The following is a 23,674-nucleotide window of genomic DNA, read 5'->3' on the forward strand; positions in this document are numbered from 1 at the left end:
GAATAACAGCAAGAATAAAGTACTTAGAATAAATTTAACCAAGGAGGTAGAAGGCTTGCACACTAATAACTACAGAACAATGAAAAAGCTCCCCTGCCCAACCACAGAGGAAAGGCCATGGGAAGACATAGTGAGAAGGTGGGCATCTACAAGCCAGGAAAGGAGTACTCAACAGAAACCAACCATGCTGAGCCTTGATCTGGGGGTTGCGGCCTCCAAAAGTATGAGAAAATATATACCTGTTTAAGTCATCCAACATTTTGTTATGGCAGCCTGAACTGATTAATACAGTAATGAAATACTGATGTGTACAACAACATGGATGAATCTCAAAAATACTACGCTAAATGAAAGAAACCAGATACAAACAGCCATATATTGTATGACTGTTTATATGAAACTAGAGGCCTGGAGCACGAAATTCATGCACTGGGGGGAAAGGGGGCTCTCTCTTGGGGGATGTCCACATAAGCCAGCACACAGACATCCCTCTCGCAGTCCAGGACCCCTTGCTCCTTACCGCCTGCCTACCACAGAGGCAGGAGAGGCTCCCGCCACCGCCACCGTCACCACAGTCTGGGCTCACTGCTCCTTAGCAGAGAGGCTCCCGCCACCTCCACTGTGCTCACCAGCCGAGAGCCTGGCTTCTGGCTCGTTTGCCCCCCCTCCCCCCATTGGCTGTTCTGGAAGGTCATTCTGCCGTCTGGTCTAATTAGCATATTAGCTCTTTATTATATAGGATGTCCAGAATAGGCAAATCCATAGAAACAGAAAGAATATTAGTGGATGGGTGAGGAAAAATGAGTGACTATGTAGAGACATAGCTCACTTTATTGCACTATGCTTTGCTGTGCTTCACAGATACTGCATTTTGCTATTGTTTTTTTACATATTGATGGCTTGTTGCAGCCCTGCATTATGCAGGTCTATCAATGTCATTTTTCCAAGAGGCTCAGCTGATGATTATAATTTTTTAGCAATAAAGTATTTTTAAATTAAGATATGTGCATTGCTCTTTAAGACAATACTATTAGACACTTAATAAACTACAGTATAGAGTAAGCTTATAACTTTTATATGCACTGGGAAATAAAAAATTTGTGCAGCTTGGTTTCACTTTATTACTGTAGTCTGGAACTAAAACTGCAATATCTCCAAGGTATGCCTGTAATGGGTACAGGATATCTCTTTGATGTAATGAAATGCCAGGAAATTGGATAATGATGATTACTGTACAACATTTGAATGTTCTAAAAGCTATTGATTTACAGTTTAAAATGGCTAAAATATCATTTCTTGTCCTTTTGGCTAAGATCAAATGTAAAATTATTAAAGCAGTAAATTTTACTTTAATTTAAAAAAAATAATAAATATTGAGCCTGGCCGGTGTGGCTCAAGGTAAACGCAAAATGAATTTAACCATGAGGTATCTCTTCATACTCACTGGGATGGCTATAAAGCAAAATAACAAGTGTTGAGCGTGGACCTATGAACCAGGAGGTCACTGTTCCATTCCTGGTCAAGGTACTTCCCCAGGGTTGCGGGCTATGCTATGCAGGAGGCAGCCAATCAGTGATTCTCATCATTGATGTTTCTATTTCTTTCTCCCTCCCTCTCCTTCCTTTCTGAAATCAATAAAAATATATAAAAATTAAAAAAACAAATACTGATAGATACAACTTCGATGACTCTCAAAGGCATTATGCTGAGAGAATGAAGGCAGTCTCAAATGGTTACATCCTATGTGAGTCCATTAATATACATTCTCAAAAAGACAAAACCATACTGATGATAAGATGAGAGGTTGCCAGAGGCTTGGAGAAGGATGATTACAGAGGAGAGCACAAGGGAGTTGTTGAAGGTGATGGAGCTATTCTGGATACACAAATTTATGCATGTAATAAAATTCCTAGAACTGTATACAAAATGGTCAATTTTCTATGTTAATTTAGAAGTAAAATTTTGCTACAAAATAATCCATTTGGAAAGTTCACTGAGTTATGTGAATCCCACCAAAAACAAACAAACAAAACACTTTGTTAATATCACCACCAGTTTCATCAAAAGGTTTTTTAAGGGAAATTGTCATGCTCACAGTGGCAGATAATATGTTTTCCAATATTTTAATTTTTCTTTAAAGCTGAAATATTATCATTGGTAACAATTACTGTTATTTTCCCCCCCTTGATGTGGCAGGCTCATTTCATTCGTTCTTGAGAAAATGTCTGTCAAATACTGAAGTTTGAATAACCATAGTTGGTCAAACATTTTTTCTAAGTAAAATGGTATTCCATGAAATATAAAAACACTTAGTTTAGCTCACACTCAATCATATGAGTACTTTATGCGTACTTTCCATTTCATCACATAGAATACTAACAAGACATGTACTAAATGGTCGAGATTTAGTAAAAACAATACTTATTACTGCCTCTCCAGGGCATTCTTAGGTAAAAATGGCATTTTTTATTGTGTGTGGCAGTGAAAGACTATAATGAGTACTCCAGTGGTTTGGTGCCACTGCCTTGATTTGTGCACCAGCGTTTGAGCCACCACTTTCTTGTGACATAAGTACAAATATCAACACAGTGCAAAGGATAAATAACATCTTAATATCATCATGAAAATAGTTCTGATGTTATAGATCCGTGAAAGGGTTTCAGGAACCACCAGTGGAATCCATGAACCACATTATGAACTGGAATGATCAAGTCAATCCATTTTTGTCACAGTTTTCTTGCCCTGTCTATTAGAGCTGGAATTAATAGTTATATTTTCAGAATACTGCTGCATTTCTTTGGTTCTCAGTTTGCTGAGGAAAAGAATATATGGCTACAGATAGGAAACAAACGGGTACTTTTGACAGGAGAAGTGTAAGCACTAGGATACGTCAGCAAAATTTAGTCTAATTATTTACAAGTGCTCAGAAAGAGATACAGAGGAGAATTTACAGATGGCATAAGACTACATAAAAAGTCCAGGTAAAATCTCTTAAGGCTGTGCAAAATAGATGTTAGTACATTCAAGTGAATAAGCACTTGTTAATACATTTAAGAAAAAAATATCTTTATATAATGACCTAAAGTAATCAGTAAGTACCAAATGTCATTGTATAATCTTTTGACTCTACAATTACTAAAAGTGTGTTTATTACAGATAAAAGAACACCCAAACAGTTGGATATCTTTGGGAAGAGAATTGTACACTAAATGGTATCCCTACTATACAGTAATGAATTGATCCTTGAAATTCTGTGTCGTTCAAGAACAGTAAGTATAAAGGACTAGAATGGTATTTGGCAAAGTCTTTAAAATCAAGGGGATGCCCTAGTAGCTGATTTGACTCAGCGGGTAGTGTCGGCCATAGACGACTGAAGGGCAGCAAATGTGATTCTGGCCAAGGGCATGTACCTGGGTTGCAGGCCCAATCCCTGACCCTGGTCAGGGTGCATGAGGGAGACAACCAATGGATGTCTCTCTAGCACATCAATGTTTCTCTCTCTCTGTCTCTCCCCCGCCCTTCCACACCCTCTAAAAACCAATGAAAAAATATCCTCGGGCGAGGATTAACAATAAATAAATTAATTAAATAAACATCACTAAGGGGAACATATTAGATCAAGAAATATTAGAACAAATATTTGCATATTTGTAAAATGTAAAAACAATGTTCCTTTCTCACTTAATATTTTTTGTTTTGATAAACAATGATTCTTACTAAAATGTTGTTTAAAATGTAACAGATTAGCCATACCGGTTTGGCTCAGTGGATAGAGCGTCGGCCTGCGGACTGAAAGGTCCCAGGTTCGATTTCGGTCAAGGGCATGTACCTGGGTTGCGGGCACATCCCCAGTAGGAGGTGTGTAGGAGGCAGCTGGTCAATGTTTCTCTCTCATCGATGTTTCTAACTCTATGTCCCTCTCCCTTCCTCTCTGTAAAAAATCAATAAAAATATAAAACATAAATAAAATGTAATAGATTAGAGAACAAGCTGATGATAACCAGATGGGAGTGGGGTTGGGAGGTAGGTGAATAAGGTGAAGGGATTAAGAAGTACAAATTGGCAGTTACAAAATCATCATGGAGATATAAAGTATAGCATAGGGAATATAGACAATAATATTATAATAACTATGTACAGTGCCAGGTGAGTATGAGATTTATTGGGGGGATCACTCGTAATTATATGTGTCTAACCACTAATATAATTTTCAATGTCACTGAAACTAATATAATATTCAATGTCAACCTAATTGAAAAATTAAAATAAGTAAATAATATGTAATAGGCTGTTACTTTCAAAGGAATTTTTAATAAAGTAACTCTTCAAAGCATTCTCAACGACCAGAAATTTGAGAACTGCTTCTCTAGGACATCAAAACTCAGTAAGAGAAAACTCTATAGGAAGACAACGTCAGTACACAAAACAAAAATAATCAAATTAGTGCTATTCAAAGAGAAAGAGAAAGAGAAAAAGAGAGACTACCTTGAGAAATGATTTACCAAACACTAAAATGCGCTAACATTTAATGGGTAACAAATTCGTTTTTAAGAGTACCTTCCCACTCTAATAAGAGTCCATAAATTATGGTACTATGAATACTAGCTAGTATTCTCAATTGAAATGACACTGCTTCACATCACAACAGAACAGACGATATATGCTACATACCATATACATAACAGCACGTGTAAATACCATAATCACTTATTTTGCATATTAAATATACTGTGATAACATTCATTAAGCTATATCGTAAAACTTGACATTATTATATGTAATCTTCACAATAATTCTGGGATAGGTACTATTACTATGCCCCATTTACAGTCAGATACTGAATCAAACAGGTACAAAAAAGAGAAGCTGGGTTTCAAATTTGGGTATTCTCCTCTTAAGAGAGTTGGACAAACCTTTTCTGTAAAAGTCCAGACAGTAAATATTTTAGGTGTTGCAGGCCATATACAGCCTCTTGCCCTGCCTTTAAAAAAAAACAAAAAAAAACACAACCTTTTACAAAAAAAATATATATTTTTAGCTCTTGGGACTTACAAAAACAGACTAGAGCCCAGCCTTTCTCAAGTAGGTTCCATGAGAGAATTAAGCATCCTTGTTTGTCATAAATTTACTTCTCTCTTATATATCTGGAATAGTATTTGTTATATATGATCTTTGGGACAACTAATTTTCACCTGCATTCAGTACAACAAATACCAACAGTTGCATCTTATCTATCTCCAACAGAAAAAGCTGTGAGCTTTTTTAAAGAATTGTGTTGATGACTCACAAACACCAACAAAGAGAAGTAGAAATAGTGTTGTGCTACACTGTGGTGGTCTTCACCAAGAATATTGATAACCTAAAAAAAAGTTATCTTTAAAATATATTTTCTCAATGCTTGAAGACCAGCCACTATCATAGTCACCTTGTACAGTCTAATTATATCCTCAGGGAAAAACAAATGATTAAAACACTTTACAAGATATATCATTTCAAAATGACAGCTGTAAAGGTCACAGATTATTGAAGAGGACTCTGAATTAAAAAGCTACCCTGCCTTGTGGGGCAATGACAATTTAAGCCAAATGGAGCAAAACCAATACCTGAATGCAAAAAGGCCAGCCAACTCCTTAAGGATTTTCAACATTAACAGTCAAGCAGCTCAAGCAATATTAAATAGAATATATGGAGTATCTCAAAGATCATCAGTCCATAAATCCCAAACCAATACTTTTTGCAACATAGCAGACATGTAAACAGAATCATAAAGATGTAGTATTGATATTTTCCAACTTAGATAACCATTACATTCCAGAAGGTCTCACAAAAAACCCTAAGTTAAGAGCACCTCGAAATATAATTTCTAGGGCTTTTGTATTAGCACCTATGATTTTATTTTCCTCACTTTATTTTATAATATGAAAATAACCATAACTTTTAAAGCTACAGACAACCTCTATGTGTAAATGCCTTGAAATAAGCTTCTGGACCTTTGCTTGAATCCTCTCTCTTCATTTATGACTACAATAAATCAATGGGGGATAATAAAAAGGAAAGCACCATCGCATAGCAGTTTAGAACACAAATTTTGGAACCAAAGTTTGTGGATATGAGTCCTAATTCTACTTTCACTAGCTATGTGACCTTGGGCAAATTCCTTAAGTTTTCAGTGCCTAATCTGTAAAACATGCATGATAATAATATACTTATAAGGTTTTTATAAGGATTAAATAAGTTAGTATGTGAAAAATTAGATAAAACAGTTCCTGGCATAAAGCAGGTACTATATACATATCTTAAATGGAAAAACAGCCTTAGCCAGTTTGGCTCAGTGAACAGAGCGTTGACCTGCAGACTGAAGGGTCCCATGTTCAATTCATGACAAGGTTGTGGGCTCGATCCCCAGTAGGGGGCGTGCAGGAGGCAGCCAATCAATGATTCTCTCTCATCATTGATGTTCCTATCTCTCTCCCTCTTTCTTCCTCTCTGAAATCAATAAAAATACTTCTTTTTTAAAAAAAGAAAGAAAAACAGGACATACAAACAACATAGAAACATCAAGCTGATGAAGTGAGAACTCACACAATTAATAAACAATGTGAGCCTGACAATGAAAGTTCTTCTCAGGGCAGTTGTCTCGTATCCTTGGTTCTTAACATTCAGCAGCACTATAGTCACAATGAGTACCTACTATGTGGAAAATACCAAAACTGAATTCTTTATCTTCTCCAAAGCAGCTCCTCTCACAGTCTCTCCCATCTTGGGTAAAGGTAACTAACTCTGTACTTTGAGCTGTTTAAACTAAAAACTTTAGAGTTTTCATTTCCTTTCTCTAACTCCCCACATTAATCCCTCAGGATATTATGTTGGATCTACCAATCCTACACAGTCTTCTACCAATCTAAAATAGTCACAGTCCAAACCACTTCCCCCTTCCTCTACTTACTAGTACCCAGTTCAAGCAACCTTCACCTCTCACCTGGACTAATGCAACAGCTTCCAACTTGGTATTTGTGCTAATACCCTGCTCCTCTTACTCCCAGCCTATTCTCAACAGAGCAGCCAGTTAGTTTGTTAAAACTAAGCCAGATCATCACCTCACTCTCCTGCTCAAAAGCCTATTATGCTCCTGATTTTTTCATAGTAAAGCCAAAGTCCCACCTTCCCCTCAACTCTGCAGTGAACTTTAACGTGCCTAAAAGAAAAAAAAAAAAAGTCTTTTAAAAGAAGAAAGGTTTAACTGCCTAAAGTGCAGCTGAGCCCGGCAGGCGTGGCTCAGTGGTTCAGCATCGACCTATGAACCAGGAGACCACGGTTCAATTTCCAGTCAGGGCACATGCCCGGGTTGTGGGCTTGATTCCCAATAGTGGCCGTGTAGGAGGCAGCCGATCAATGATTCTCTCTCATCACTGATGTTTCTATCTCTTTCCCTCTCCTCTCCCTTCCTCTCTGAAATCAATAAAAATATATTTAAAAGAAAAATAAAGTGCAGCTGAGCCCAGCTGTTGTGGCTCAATGGGTTGAGCATGGAACCATGCACCAAGAGGTCACTGGTTTAATTCCCGTGACAGCCAATCCATGTTGATGTTTCTCTCTCATCAATATTTCTCTCTCTCTCCCTCTCCTTTTCTCTCTCTCTCTCTAAGAAAAAAAAAGGCAGTGAAAACATATTAAAGTGCAGCTGAGCTTTCCTCAAAGAATTAGATAAACTACAGGGGAAATGGATCATTGGAAACATATTCCACACCCATACCACTATTCACACTCACACCAAAAAGCCAAAGTCCTCTCAATATAGCCTATATACATAATCTATCGGCCCTATTACTTTTCTTGATTAGTTTTGGGTTAAATTTTTTTGTGTGGGTAGAATGCTATTTCATAAAATTAAGAGGCATGATGTCTGTCTACTTTTAATGATGTGAAAATTGATCAGTGAATTCAGGATATTAAGTCAGTCCCACCATGATAAAGTCACTTGTCACCTTTCACCTAATAATTTTAGCCTACAATAATAATCTGCCTGGATCCATAATCCATAGAACTGTGAGTGCAAAATGATGACATTTCTAATTCTTAAAAATTATTTTTAAAAGGGGAAAAAAAACTCTGGTTTCTCTTCAGATCGCATAAATCTTTCGCCTTTTACTAAAAGGGAAAAAAAAGAATAAACTTATGTCCAGAATAGACAAATCTATAGAGACAAAGTAAGTTAGTAATTGTCTATGGCTGGAGTGGGGAAAGAGAAGGGAACAGAATAAGGAGGAGCTGCTAATGGGAATGGTTTCTCATCTGTAAACTGAATATGATACCCATTGGGGCGATAAAAATGTTCTAAAATCTGAATGGTAATGGTGGCATAACTCTGAATACAGTAAAAATTACTGAACTATTTGCTTTACCTAGGCTAATTGTTTGCTATATGAATTATATCTCAATAAATCCACTTAAAAAAGGAATGAACCGCCCTAACTGGTTTGGCTCAGTGGATAGAGCGTCGGCCTGCGGACTGAAAGGTCCCGGGTTCGATTCTGATCAAGGGCATATACCTTGGTTGCGGGCACATCCCCAGTGGGGAGTGTGCAGGAGGCAGCTGAATTGATGTTTCTCTCTCATCAATGTTTCTAACTCTCTATCCTTCTCCCTTTCTTTCTGTAAATAATCAATAAAATATATTTTTTAAAAAAAAAGGAATGAACTATTAATGTAACAATACACATAAATACTATGTTTAAGCAAAAGAAACCAGACACAGAAGAGTACAAACTGTATGACTCCTTTTATATGAAATCCAGATGCAGGCAATACTAATGTATAGTGATAAAATTAGTTATTGTGGTGGTGGGAAATTGGCTGGAAAAGGACATGAATGAACTTTCTAGGAGGCTGGAAATGTTCCATATCTTGTTTTGGGTAGAGGTCACAGGGGTGCATACAGTTGTCAAAATTAAGAACAGTACATTTTAATTATATCACAACAAGAAAGGTGGTTAAAAAAACACATTCCTATTTGAATTTAGAAAGAAAAGAGGGTATGAACAAAAAGCACCTGTCAGCCTGGCTAGTGTGGGTCAGTGTTGAGCGCTGACCTAGGAACCAGGAGGTCACAGCTGGATTCCCAATCAGGGCACAAGCCCAAGTTGCAAGCTCAAACCCCAGGGGGGGCTTGCAGGAGGCAGCCGATTGATGATTTTCTCTCATCACTGATGTTTCCATTTCTCTCTCCCTCTCCCTTCCTCTCTGAAATCAATAAAAATATAAATAAATAAATAAATAAATAAATAAGCCTGCCAAAGAATGCCTTCATGCTTCCCCAATGGGAGTGATAGCACAGCTGTTCATTTACAGAAATACCTGGTGCCTGAGTACACTGTCTTTTCTTCCCATAACATCTTAATAATAAACTCATTCAGCGCTCCCCTTGCCTCAAATTTTCACACATATCAGTTTCCCTAATTAAAAAAAAAAAAAAGTGCAAGAATATTCCACAGTTAAACTGGGCCTAGTTAAGCATGTTTAAATATCACCAAGTATTGGAAAAGAAATATAAATATTTACATAAACCAGAGCTCTAAAAGAGAAACCAAGGTCTAATTTTTATTCTTCTGTCTTCTGAAAACATATTCTGATACCCTGCCTGGAAAAATCCTCTCCACCTACCATTCTTCTCCTCTACCTTCCCTTGATTAACTCTCATTTATCCTGCACCTCTCAAATGAAAATTTCTCTTAGAAATGCTTCTGAATTTCTATTACTCCAATCTGCTCCCACCACAAACACAATTACACACAGAGAGAACAATGTCTCCTTTCAGAGTTCTTATTTCATTCTGTAGTTATAGGTTCCTCATGTGATTAATGTCTCTATTTCTCTCATTAGAATCTAAGTGTCATGCAAGCAGGAACAGTCTGCTATGCATCCACATCACTGTATCCCTGCATCTAGCATAGTGCTGGGTAGCTAGCCTAAATACTCACAGAACATTTGGCTCAATGAAAAAATTAAAATGCAAGTCAGCCAAACCATCCAAATAAAGACTGTCCCGAAAGCAAAGAGGTTGTTCTTGCTTGAAAAATCCATTACATTTGACAGAGAACATTTTGGTTCTGTATTTATGAGTCACTGGGTATCTACTTCCTTGTCAACTTGGCTTTCAGAATATAGCATTGTCCTCTGAGTCATTAGTTTCTACCCTCATTCTGCCTGTTGTTCTTTCAACTAGGCACACTTACTTTTATCTTTATTCTCCGGTGAGTATTTTACTATATGCTTCTCCTGTAGTTCCCACAATATGAAATTTTAAGAAATTAAACAATAATGTTCACAAACTATTGCCAACACAATATTTAATGGCATTAATAGCTGTATAAAGCATTGTCCTCTGAGTCATTAGTTTCTACCCTCTTAAGGAGAGGGGTTTTAGTTCAGAATGCAAACAAACTGACATTACTACCAAAAAGCTCAAAACAGTTCTCCCAACCTTCACTAAACAGAATGCTTACTGACACAAAAAGTGCCAAAAAGAACAGACACAACAGGTAAGTTGGAGACAAAAAACAGCATCATGAAATAAAGTGTCTAGCATTTTGTAGAACATGCTAAATGAAAGCAAAAACATTTATAGAAATCAACTTATACTAACTAAAGACTAGTTTAGCAAATATCTAGTAAATATATGACCAGGCCTTTGGGCAAAATTTGAGCAATGTTTACAATCCTTTGAAGCAGTTCAAAGAGAATGCATAACAATCTATGCTTTCTTGAAAAAGGTGGAAAAGGCATGAGGGCAGAAAGGCCTGGATGCCTTGACTGTATCAATCACACACTGCAGGCCTCCAAAAGAGTAACAAAACAAATGAACTTTCAGAATCCATTCTATACGAATAAATTCTGAATATGTGAAAATTCATAAATAGGAAAAAGAGAATCCAAAAGTCCTTTTTCTAATAACAATCATATCCTGCCTTTCCTCCCCTATTAAAACATTATTTTCACCACTGGCTATATATATGGCTAATATACAAAGGGTCCCCTCGGGGAGTTCAATTGGGAGACGGGGAGTTTGATCGCTTGCTATGATGTGTGCTGACCACCAGCGGGCAGTTCAGAACAAACGAAGGCCCTGGCCTGCGGTAGGCAGCCAGGGAAGGAAGGCCCTGATCGCTGGCCAAGCCTAGGGACCCTACCCGTGCACGAATTTCATACACTGGGCCTCTAGTGTATCATAATCATCACTGCAGGAAGTCAATTCAAGATCATATACAGAAATGGCCTTAAAAATAAGAAGCTCAACCTCACTCCTAGGAAATGCTAATAAAAACCATGCTCGGCCTGGCTGGTATAACAGCTCAGTTGGTTGAGCACTGTCCCATACATCAAAAGGTCACCGGTTCGATTCTCAGTCAGGGCACATGCCCGAGTTGTGGGCTTAATCCCTAACAGGGATGTCCAGGAGGCAGCAGATAAGAGATGTTGATAAATCAATGTTTCCATCTCTTTCTCTCAAATCAATAAAGACGTATTTTTAAAAAATAATTTATGTACAATATTATTCATGACAACACAATTAGTGATAGTGAAAAGTGAAAACAACTCAGATATTCAATAACCACCTAGCTAAATATATTAGTCTATCCACACAATGGAATGCAATGCACTTGTGAAAAACTGAGACTGTCCTCTATATACTGATATGGAAAGATAGCTAAGGTATATTAAGTGAAAAATGCAAGGTAAAGAACAAAGTTATTTCTATGTATTGTTCTACTAGTATGTATGAAATGGAGGGAAAAGTAAGAAAAATATTAACATTTGCTTTTATTTTCATAAAGAAACACTGAAAGAATACATAATAAAAGTGGTTACAGGATGAAAAGTAAAACTAGAGCAGAAGGGGCAAGGGTGGAAGCAAGACTTCTCATTGTATACTTAAATATAATTTTGTTTTATTTTATTTTTCAGATTAATTTTGAGTTTTAAACTGAAAAAATATTACTAATTTTTTTTTTAAAGGCACTATTAGCACCCGACTGGTGTGGCTCAGGGGTTGAACCTCAACCTATGAACCAGGAGGTCACAGTTCGATTCCTGGTCAGTCCACATTCCCAGGTTGTGAGCTTGATCTCCAGTGTGGGGGGTGCAGGAGGCAACCAATCAATGATTCTCTCTCATCACTGATGTTTCTATCTCTCTTTCCCACTCCCTTCCTCTCTGAATAATCTTTATTTTTTAAAAATAAAAAATAAAAGAACTCCTATAAAAATATTTATAATGAGAACAGTATTGCTTTTATCATTACTAATTCAAGATGACATTTTCTTTACTGTTCCTATTTCACTCTAGTGAAAATGGGGGGGTATATGTATTTTAAAGTGCTGGCATAGGTCCCCCAAACTATTTTCCAATAAATTCTTAAGCTTCTTAAAAACAAAATTTCCTCTACTACAAAGGTTCTGAGTAAGAATTATAGTGCCTATAGAAAATATCCACTTCCTATAAAATTAGAAACTAGAAGAATATTCATAAGATCATATTTTTTCGAATTTTAACCAAACCTTGTAAATATTAACTGACTCAGTTTGTAGAAAATGAATAAGAACCCAGAAATACTGTTCAAGCTACTCTTATTTTTGGTTAGTCTCACCAAAATACTAATTTTTCCCACCTTAATAACCAATTGCCCTAGACATATTTTTATTTTATATTCAGGCTGTTGGAATATATTTACTCTGGGTGTTTCACTTTATTTTACCACTGATTCTCACATGGCACTGTGCTATTTGGGAATCAAACACATTGAGAAATAATATTCAATTGTTCATCCAGGACCATGACTTCAGTTCAACAGTCTCAACCTGTGGGTTGCGACCCCATTGGGGGTCGAACGACCCTTTCACAGGGGTCACCTAAGACCATCGGAAAACACATATATATTTACATATTGTTTTGGTGATTAATCACTATGCTTTAATTATGTTCAATTTATAACAATGAAACTGGGGGTCACCACAACATGAGGAACTGTATTAAAGGGTCACGGCATTAGGAAGGTTGAGAACCACTGAGTTAAACTATAACTACAAACTCTAAAACGTAGAATGCGATAAATATAATCAATCATACAATTTCATGTCAAATTATTATGGCTAGGGGAAAATTTTAACCAAATAGTATATACAGGGTGGAGTAAAAGTAGGTTTACAGTTGTTCATATGAAAAATAATACAATATTTAATAACTAATAATGCAAGAGTAAACTGTGTTTCGCATAGTCACAACTGTAAACCTACTTTTGTCCCATGCTGTATTTTTAAATGCCAAACCCATAAATTCCAAAGTCATCCCAAACCCCTACAAAATCTATTTAAAATGCAAAAGATATTTATTGGGAAATTTTATGGTCAGGATTTTATTTTAAGAAGATAAATGGAATAAAAAAATAAATTTTATATGTACCGCACATGGCCTGTATTAGTTTCCTAGAACTATTGTAACATAGTACCACTAACTAGGTGGCTTAAAACAACAGAAATGTATTTGCTCGCAGTTCTGGATATTAGAAAGCAGAAATTAAGGCACTGGCAGAGCCATGCTCCCTCTAAAGCAGGGGTGGGGAACATGCAACCGCAGGCCGCAAAAGGCCCGCAAAATCATTTGGTTGGCCCTGCCAAGGCATTTGGAGTAAATTAAATGTTTGACCAAATATAGCAGGCTAACTTTAAAAAAATTTGTTTTTTTTTTTTTTTTCAGAGAGGAAGGGAAAGGGAGAGAGAGAGAAACATCAATGATGAGAGAGAATCATTGATTGGCTGCCTCCTGCATGCCCCACACTGGAGATCGAGCCGGCAACCTGGGAATGTGTCCTAACCAGGAATCCAAACCGTGACCTGCTGGTTCATAGGTCAACACTCAACCACTGAGCCACGCCAGCCCAGCCAGGTTAATTTTTAAGTTGATAATTTTGTAAGGTCCCCGAATGATGTTATAAATATCCAAACGGCCCTTGGCAGAAAACAGGTTCCTCACCCCTGCTCTAAAGGCTCTAAGGAGGAATCCTTCCTTGCTTCTTTGTAGCTTCTGGTGATTGTTAGCAATTCTTGGCATTCCTTGGCTTGTGGCAGTGTATCTCCAATCTCTGCCTCTGTCTTCACATAGCTGTCTTCCCTGTCTGTATTCAAATTTCCCTCTTCCTATAAGGACACCAGTTATTGGATTAGGGCCCCATATCTAGTATGGACCTCATTTTAACTTCATTACAACTGCAAAGACCCTATTTCCAAATAAAGCTACCACAGGTACCTGGGGTTAGGACTTCAGCATATCTTTTGGAGGGATATAATACAACTCATAACCTGATCCAAATCAGTCGATTTCTTCATATATGGAACATTTATAGATTTTGCCTAACCAGCATCCATCTCCCTTTCTTAGGTAATAGCATCCAATTTGCTTTTCAAGAATTAATCTGCCCTTCCTTAAAGTCTCTCTCCAAAACCAAGTACCCCCCCACTCCCACCCCAGGTTGGGTCAGAGAATCACCCTCCACAGGCCTTGAGGACTGGTTCGGAGATAGGCCACAAGACCCAAGCCTGGCCAATGAGTCCTTCCATACACCAAATTGGGCTGGTCTACTACAAGAAAAAGAGACATGTGGATTTTAAGAATCACATAAATCTAGAGCTGCCACTAATCATCTTTACCATCATATCTGCCGAAGAAGGAAACCAAAAGATGAAAGGAATGTTTAAAGGTGAAGATAAGAAGACATTCCTGATGACACAAGTCAAACTTCTAAATAGTCATGTCAGAACCTACCTTTAGCTTTTTACTCTGTGAACTTCCCAGTTCATAAACCTACAAAATGATCTTTTTGACTTAATTTGAATTGCATTTCTGATGAGTCCTGATAAATAAAGGCAGAATATTGCAATGTGCCATATGATTGAAAACAGGGCCTCATTTTTTCCCCCAGTTATTTTTCTCAAACTTGGCAAAGAGACATGAAGCTATAATAGAAAAGTAGTTTGTATTCATATACATTCTCTTACCACCCAGGCCATCTGCCATGAAAGGTTTTAGAATCTAAACTTTCAAATTCATTCATGCTTGTTCAAGTATGAATCTGTGGGCTCCAAATAGCAAAATATGAACAATACCAGGAACTCTTAGAGTTATAAAAACCTAAGTACCAATACCTAAAAACAAAGCATTCATAAAATATTTTTTTCCTCAGTTACATGCCATATCACCCCCATCCCTAAAGCAATGACAGTACTAGGTCAACATCACTATATAGTGTCTGGAATATAAAGTCACACTGAAATTTCCATATCAAGAACATTCATAACAATCTTGCCCTTAAATATGGCTATCATTGTTCATGGTTCATTTGTTTCTACTTCAAGCAAACTTTGTCACACACATGGTATGCCAAAAAATGTCCCTGGATTTCTGAAAAGAACACTAAAATTTTATACTCACATACAATCTAAGCACGCTTCCTTCACCTACTGCCCACCTTCAACTTTTACCCATTTGTCCTTGGGAAATTCCTAGTCCATTCCTATTGCTTTTAATTTGAAGTATGTCAGAAACCTCAAATTAATGCATGTATTCTGAATGAAAAGATTACATTTTGAGGTGAAACAAGACAAAATAATGTTTTACCTGTTAAAGGTCAGGTTTCACTTGTGTCTCCATAAAACTCATGTGCATTGAAAATGAGTTCTTATTACCTCTAATATAGTGGTTCTCAAAGGGGTAACTTGCCCCACCTACCTCCCTTAAAAAAAAAAAAAAAATCACTATGTTAAAACCATTAAGGATACCACAAATTGTGACCAAAATGCCTACATTCCCTCTTTCTCGCACTAATTTTGATTTTATTTTTATTTTGCTTAAGCAACTTGAGTCACTATAAATAGAAGACTGTCTCTTAATTTCAGTCACTTGTTTAGTCTGTAATATTTCAAAGTACTGTTTTCTACCTTTCCACAAATATTTACTGAGCATCCATTGTGTGCCAGTACTTTGCCAGTACTTAAAAATAAAAAATAAAAACATGAAGTACTTAAAAATAAAAAAACGTGACATGAGCATTGACTTCAAGCGTCTTGCAAACTAGGAGGGGTAGAGTTGGAGAAACAAAGGGAAGAAGGTAAAGGAGTATAATGCTTGCACACTAAAAAAAGAGTGTCTTATATTTTGTGGTTAGAGCACTTGAAGGATTAAAGAGTGAGAACTGGGCAGAATATACAGACAGCTGAGACTGAAGAAGTTAACTGGGCTCAAATATCTTGGAGGGCCTTGTATGTTGATTAAAGTAACTTTGTTCTATATGCGAGTGTTTTTCAAACTTCAGTGTATAAGAATCACCTGAGACCTCTGTTTAAAATACAGATTCCCATGCCCCACCTAAGAAGATTCTAATTCAGCAGAACTGGGGTATGACCCACATTTTCAATTTTTACAAACATCTCAGTGGTTTTGTTCAAACAGTCAATATTTGAAAAAATGTTTTAGAGGAAAATATTTTCCTCAAGTTTTCCAAGTAGTCCTAGAGATGAAAAGGAGAATGTTGGAAAAATATTTCCTTTCAATAGCCTCAATTTCCACTGTTCTGTAGGTGACAAGATCATCAGCTGAGAGAGAAGTAGAAGTACACAGGGGCTAAAAGAGAGCCATTGTGGTAAACTGCAGGAATTGAGAAAGAATACACAAAAGAACATCCAGTGCTGAGACTCCAGTTTAGGCCGAACACCATAAATTGACAGTAGCATCAATCCACACAGTTATTTTTCTATCTATACATTAAAATAATAACCATCTAGGCCCCAGCTGGGTGGCTCAGTTAGTTGGAGTGTCATCCTGTACATGAAAAAAGATTATAGGGTTGATTCCCAGTCAGGGCACATACCTAGATGCTCAGTAAATATTTGTGGGTTAGATTCCCAGTCCGGGCACATATGGGAGGCAACCAATTGATGTTTCTCTCTTACACTGATGTCTCTCTCTCTCATCAATAATATCCTTAGGTGAGAATTAACAAAACAATAAAATAAAATAATGCCCACCTAGTACAATTATTATGAAGATTTAATTACACGTTTAATGCAAGAAGTGCACTGAAAAGTATATGAGAAGGATTCAACAACAGACTAGATGAAACAAAAGAAAGGATAAGTCAGGGAGCCCACCTGGGGGTTTCCTGGTAACATTAAGAGAGAGTAGTTTCAAAAAACCAAGATGGCGGCATAGGTAAACACCGGAAATTGCTGCCTCCCAAAACAAATTCAAAAATACAACTAAAAGACAAAACGGACATCATCCAGAACCACAGGAAGGCTGGCTGAGTGGAAATTCTACAACTAGAAGGAAAGAGAAAAGCACACTGAGACTCAGAGGAGGTGCAGAAGTGCAGAGGTACGGAGGCGCACACGGCAAGGGCTGGCAACTGAGGACGCGGCTGTCTTTTTGAATCGGGAGGGAGTCACAAGCCCCCAACTGCTCTGAACTCCAGTTCCGGGTGAGTCTCTGGGGACCCAGACTCATACAGGGAGAAACTGGACTGTCTGGCAGCGGGCAGAACTCGGAACTCGAGGGTGGCTTTCTCTCAGAGGTGCTTTCAGCGATTACTGGGACACTGAGACGTGGGGCCCCTTAGGGCAGGGCTGAGGAGCAGCCATAGCTGCTTGCTCCGCCCTGTTGATTCCCTGAGACCCTGCCCCACCCAAGCTGTAGCAGGGGCTTTTGCATATGAATACCCTGGCCCTTTGCAATCTGAAAATTACCTAACAAATGGCAGCTGGGCCAGACAGAACCAGAACTTCCAAGAGAAGGCCCAAGGCCCTACAGCAGCTTGCATTGCTTCACAGCTGGGCCTCATTTGGGCACCTCCAAACCCCAAACAAGGAAGGGGAATCTGCAGATCTCTTCACAGCTCCTGCTGGGTTGCCTCAGGCAGAGCTACCCAGCAGCTCCTTAGATCCAAGAGCCAGTGTACCCAGTGGTCAGAGTGGAACCATCCAATTACAACTCCTCAGATCCATAAGGGACACACTCAGGGGGCAGACTCAGTGAGCACCAAAGCCCCACTGAAGCAAGTCTTGCCCCAGAAGGGTGTCTCCAGCACAGAAGTTCTCCCACTGTAGACACAGCTGATTCTCACAGCCAATTGGCCTGGAGGTCAATTCCTCCCAGTGATACCTACAACACTCAAGGCTTAACTACAAGATTGTGCACAAAGCCCACAAAGGAGTGCACCAAGAGTGTCTACCTCAGGTACCTGGGGAGGCTGAGCCACTGGGCCCTGTAGGACACATAGGACACAAAGCCACTCTACCAACACAGGGAAGCATAAAAAATGCGGAGACAAAGAAACAGGTCACAAATGACAGAAATGGAGGAAAGCAAACAACTGGATATAGAGTTCAAAACCACACTTTTAAGGTTTTTCAAGAACTTTCTAGAAACCGCTGATAAATTTAGTAAGACCCTCAAAAAGACTGGTGAGACCGCCGATAAATGTAGTGAGACCCTCAAGAAATCTAGTGAGACCCTCAAGGTTATGAAAAAGGACCAACTAGAAATTAAGCATACACTGACTGAAATAAAGGATATTGTGTAGAGTTCCAAAAGCAGACTAGGGGATCGCAAGAATCAAGTCAAAGATTTGAAATATGAAGAAGCAAAAATCACCCAACCGGAAAAGCAAAATGAAAAAAGAATCCAAAAATACGAAGATAGTGTAAGGAGCCTCTGGGACAGCTTCAAGCATACCAACATCCGAATTATAGGGGTGCCAGAAGAAGAGAGTGGGCAGGATATTGAAAACCTATTTGAAGAAATAATGACAGAAAACTTCCCCTACCTGGTGGAAGAAATAGACTTACAAGTCCAGGAAGCGCAGAGAACCCCAAACAAAAGGAATCCAAAGAGGACCACACCAAGACACATCATAATTAAAATGCCAAGAGCAAGCCAGAACCAGTTTGGCTCAGTGGATAGAGCGTCGGCCTGCCGACTGAAGGGTCCCAGGTTCGATGCCGGTCAAGGGCATGTACCTGGGTTGCGGGCACATCCCCAGTGGGAGGTGTGCAGGAGGCAGCTGATCGATGTTTCTCTCTCATCGATGTTTCTGGCTCTCTATCTCTCTCCCTTCCTCTCTGTAAAAAATCAATAAAATATATTTTAAAAAAATAAAAAATAAATAAAATGCCAAGAGCAAAAGACAAAGAGAGAATCTTAAAAGCAGCAAGAGAAAGACAGTCAGTTACCTACAAGGGAGTACCCATATGACTGTCAGCTGATTTCTCAATGGAAACTTTGCAGGCCAGAAGGGAGTGGCAAGAAATATTCAAAGTGATGAATGCCAAGAACCTACAACCAAGATTACTTTATCCAGCAAAGCTATCATTCAGAATTGAAGGTCAGATAAAGAGCTTCACAGATAAGGAAAAGCTAAAGGAGTTCATCACCACCAAACCAGTATTATATGAAATGCTGAAAGGTATCCTTTAAGAAGAGGAAGAAGAAAAAGGTAAAGATACAAATTATGAACAACAAATATGCATCTATCAACAAGTGAATCTAAAGATCAAGTGAATAAATAATCTGATGAACAGAAAAAAAAAAAAGAAAGGATAAGTCAGTAAAATATGATTTGTCTAACCACCATGCTGAACACCTGAAACTAATCCTATATAATGCTATATAATAAAAGGCTAATAAATAGACAAACATGGTAATTGACCATATCTTCACTATACCTCCCATTGGCTAATCAGCGCAATATGCAAATTAACCACCAACAAAGATGGCGGCTAATTTGCATACTGCAGGCAGGGCAGGACAGTGTGATCTGCCCACCCCGCCTGCCAGGCCTGCTGTCCACGTGCGCGGCCCAGCAGCCGGCGGGGCCTGCAGTCCATGTGCACGGCCCGGTGGCCAGTGGGGCAGGGCGCAGCAGATCGCATTCAGCCCACCCCGCGCCCCGCCCCACCCCACCGCCCACCGGCCTGCTGTCCTGCCATCTGCCACCCGGGGAGCCAGCCTAAGCCAGCAGGTGGTTATCTCCCAAGGGGTCCCAGACTGTGAGAGGGCACAGGTCCGGCTGAGGGACACCCCCCTACCCCTTCACACCCCCCCCCGCCAGTGCACAAATTTTTGTGCACCGGGCCTCTAGTCCTATATAATAAAAGGCTAATATGCAAATAGACCAAAAGGCAGAACGACTAGTCACTATGATGTGCACTGACCACCAAGGGGCAGATGCTCAACACAGGAGCTGCCCCCTGGTGATCAATGCACTCCCACAGGCGGAGAGCTGCTCAGCCAGAAGCCAGGCTCATATCCACAGCAGCGCTAAGGATATCCAACTGCCAGCTTAGGGGGGATCGGGCCTAAACCGGCAGTTGGACATCCCTCTCACAATCCGGGACGATGCATGCACCAGCGACCATACTTTTCATACAGGTGAAAAGCATCTTGCTGTTGTATGGACAGCTACATTTTTTTGCCCTGATTATAAAAAGTAGTACATAATGTGATCCTTCTGAAGCAGTAGTGCCATTTTCCCCATCTTATGGGTGGAAAAACTGAAGCAGAGAGAAGTTAAGTAATTGGCTTTGTCACACAGTTCTAAGTGTCAGAATCAGGGCTGACCACAAAATGTGCAAGCCAGAGTCTATGCATGTCATCGCTGCATCATCCTGTTTTTTCAGTTAGAGTAGTTTTTATTTTTTAAATCTAACAGACTGTTCCCAATATATAAGGTAGAGTCCCTAGGCCTGGCCGGCGATCAGGGCCATCTGTGGGCAGGGCAATCAGCCGCCCAACCCCCACCCTCACCCCCTCCCCCGGCCCAGCCACCTGCCTTGGCTGGTGGCCTGATGCTGTCCCACTGGCTGGCACCGCCCCGCATCACCACAGGTGGTCACCTCCCTGGGGGGGCGGGGGGGAGGGGGTAGACACTCAACGTAGGAGCTGCCCCCAACTCCTCTTTCATGATGGGAATGCTTTTCCATATTCATCAAAATGAAGCAAAAATCTGCCACATTCTCCATGAAATCTTCCTTCATCATCTTGAGAGATTTCTTTCATTTCTAAATACCACTACCACTCGCCTGCACCATGGGAAGGCACATTTTGCCTTGTACTGTATCTGAATACACTATATTTTCTCTAAGGACTAAAAGGTCCCTGAAGGTTGGGGCAGCTTCCCCAATATCTTTGCTTGCCCACAGTGCCTGGTACAAAGCAGATGCTTAATAAATATTTAACTGAAGTACTTACCTAATTGCCTTTCCTTCCTAAAAATAGCACTACTAAACAACTAAGTGATTAGGCAAGTACTCAGAAATGGCAAGTCCCCATAGACACTGAACACCTAATCCTCACTCTGTAAAAAAATTTCAGGTCATACTATGTAATCCAAAAGACTTAAAAAAAATTTTAAAAATAGTATTATTCAGGTGCTGCCTAGAATTGCTCCAGCTACAAGCATATCTGAGGGAATTAGGCCAATCTGAAATTAATAACTTTGTGTAAGTCAAAGAGATTTATCTTGCTATCCTTCAGCTAAGCTAGAACCAAGTTGAAATCACAACTTTTTCCTACATTGGGAAGAGCTTCTTAAGAATACAGCAAGGATGAGGAGCAGCCAAGCAATAGGCCACATCACACCAGGCAGCTTAGAGAACCTCAATCTTCCTGGAATCTGACTGACTATCCTCATTCCAGAGGATGCCTCAATAAACACCTGGTGACCAAATATTCATCTTGATCATAATCACTGCATAAACCTGCTAACTCCAATTCAACTAAAACCTCATAATTAATGGAGACACCAACACTTCCACCTCCACAATACAGACATGCCCGCCTCCCCACACCCTCCGCAAAAAAAAAGAGAGAATTAGATTTTGGAAATGAGAATTCATTTTCAATCTTAAGGCTGCTATAATTTAACTATAGAAATCAAATGACCCCAAAGTATTAAAATAATCAGTCAACACAATCAAATAGAAGATTAACTGCTCAGAACCAACCCCACTAAAATAAAAGAGAAATTATTACATCTGCTAGTGACAAACAACATACATAATTATCTTTTGGACTGTACATAAGAATCATTGCCAGCCCTTTTAAATACAGAAAGTTAACACTACAAATGATTTCCTTATAACTTTCCCCTTAAATTACATACAGGGTGGGACAAAAGTAGGTTTACAGTTGTTTGTATAGAAAATAATACCATAATTAATAAATAAAAGTACAAGAATAAACTCTGCATTTTACATACTCACAATTGTAAACCTACTTTTGCCACACCCTGCATAATAAAAGAGAAAATATGAGGCCCAAATTATCTTAATTGGGATACTATCAACTACATATTACTATTCAGATTAAAATACTGCTCTGCACTCTGGACTCTAAATATCTCCTGAACTTTACTACCTCGAAAGTAGAAATTTGGGAGTCAAAAGTATGCGTTAAGAAAACTGATCACCAGATTAATATCCTCCTTCAAAAAAATGAATCTAAAATTTGATAATCAATTCAGATAGTTACAGAAGGATTTATTAGTCAAGTTTTTAAAAACCGGCTTCGGCAAAAGCCTTGTAAAGCAGCAGTAACTAATCACTAACACTAGCAATGACTGACACAAAGGGGGCCTGAGGCAGAAGATTAGGATTCAAAGCAAACAGAATTAAGATAAACAACTCACTGAAACCATCTAAAGCAGCGGTTCTCAACCTGTGGGTCGCGACCCCTTTGGGGGTCGAACGTCCCTTTCACAGGGGTCGCCTAAGACCATCGGGAAACACACATATAATTACATATTGTTTTTGTGATTAATCACTATGCTTTAATTATGTTCAATTTGTAACAATGAAATTGGGGTCACCAACAACATGAGGAACTGTATTAAAGGGTCACGGCATTAGGAAGGTTGAGAACCACTGACTAAAGTAAAGTAACAGTAACTTACGAAATCCTTAGAATTATAGTCAACAATTTCAAAATCTTTTAAAAACAAAAAAGTCCTACTTAAAAAACACACCAATCACTAAAAAAAGTGAATCAAATACAAAAACTACAATTTTTTCACAATAATTTCAGGATTTTGTATTAACTCACAATTCAGAAAACTCATTAATGTAATGCTTCTCAAAACCTTCTAAGTGCCTTTTGTAAGCTATCTTATATGATGGTTACAACAAATACATAATTCAAAAAGTGCTTAAAGCAGACATAACATTTAAGCAAGTGTATGATAGGTTTGAAAGAATAAAACAAGCAGAGACAGAGCAGAGTAAATGAAAACCGATCAACCAAAGGCTGATTCCTGGAGGGCAGAGCTGGACTTGGATCGGCAGGAGGGAAATTTTAAAATATATCCATAAGACAAATTACACCAAAAACCTGAGTCATGCCTTTGTTATTTACACACGCATATGTTTTTAAAATTTAAAATGTACTTTTAACCTTTGGACAACCAAAGCGATATCAGACACCTTAAAGCACTGTTTATATTAACCACGTTCACGTTACAGTCCAAATCTTTAACGAAATTCACATCCATTTTCATAACGAAACACCGCAGGAATGGGGAGGCTTCTATCCTCTCAGTAAAGGTTACCTTATTTCTGACTTGCTTAAAGTTTCAGTT

The 23,674-nt window shown here is 38.7% G+C and overlaps 1 protein-coding gene across 5 annotated transcripts in view; it reads right to left on the minus strand.

The window, feature by feature from the left end:
* The window catches only part of LCOR (ligand dependent nuclear receptor corepressor), a 116,623-nt gene that overhangs the window by 91,124 nt on the left and 1,825 nt on the right, over positions 1 to 23,674 (minus strand). Inside the window, exon 1 of one of the 5 annotated variants that reach the window (XM_036336465.1) lies at positions 9,355 to 11,433. The exons of the other annotated variants lie outside the window; for them this stretch is intronic. Coding sequence (XP_036192358.1) covers positions 9,355 to 9,409 — 55 coding nt within the window. The 5' untranslated portion in view covers positions 9,410 to 11,433. Of the gene's footprint in view, positions 1 to 9,354; positions 11,434 to 23,674 lie in introns of those variants that run through there. 5 annotated transcript variants of the gene reach the window in all.

This window comes from Myotis myotis, unplaced genomic scaffold (genome assembly GCF_014108235.1).
Source record: "Myotis myotis isolate mMyoMyo1 unplaced genomic scaffold, mMyoMyo1.p scaffold_m19_p_15, whole genome shotgun sequence".
Lineage (NCBI taxonomy): Eukaryota > Metazoa > Chordata > Mammalia > Chiroptera > Vespertilionidae > Myotis > Myotis myotis.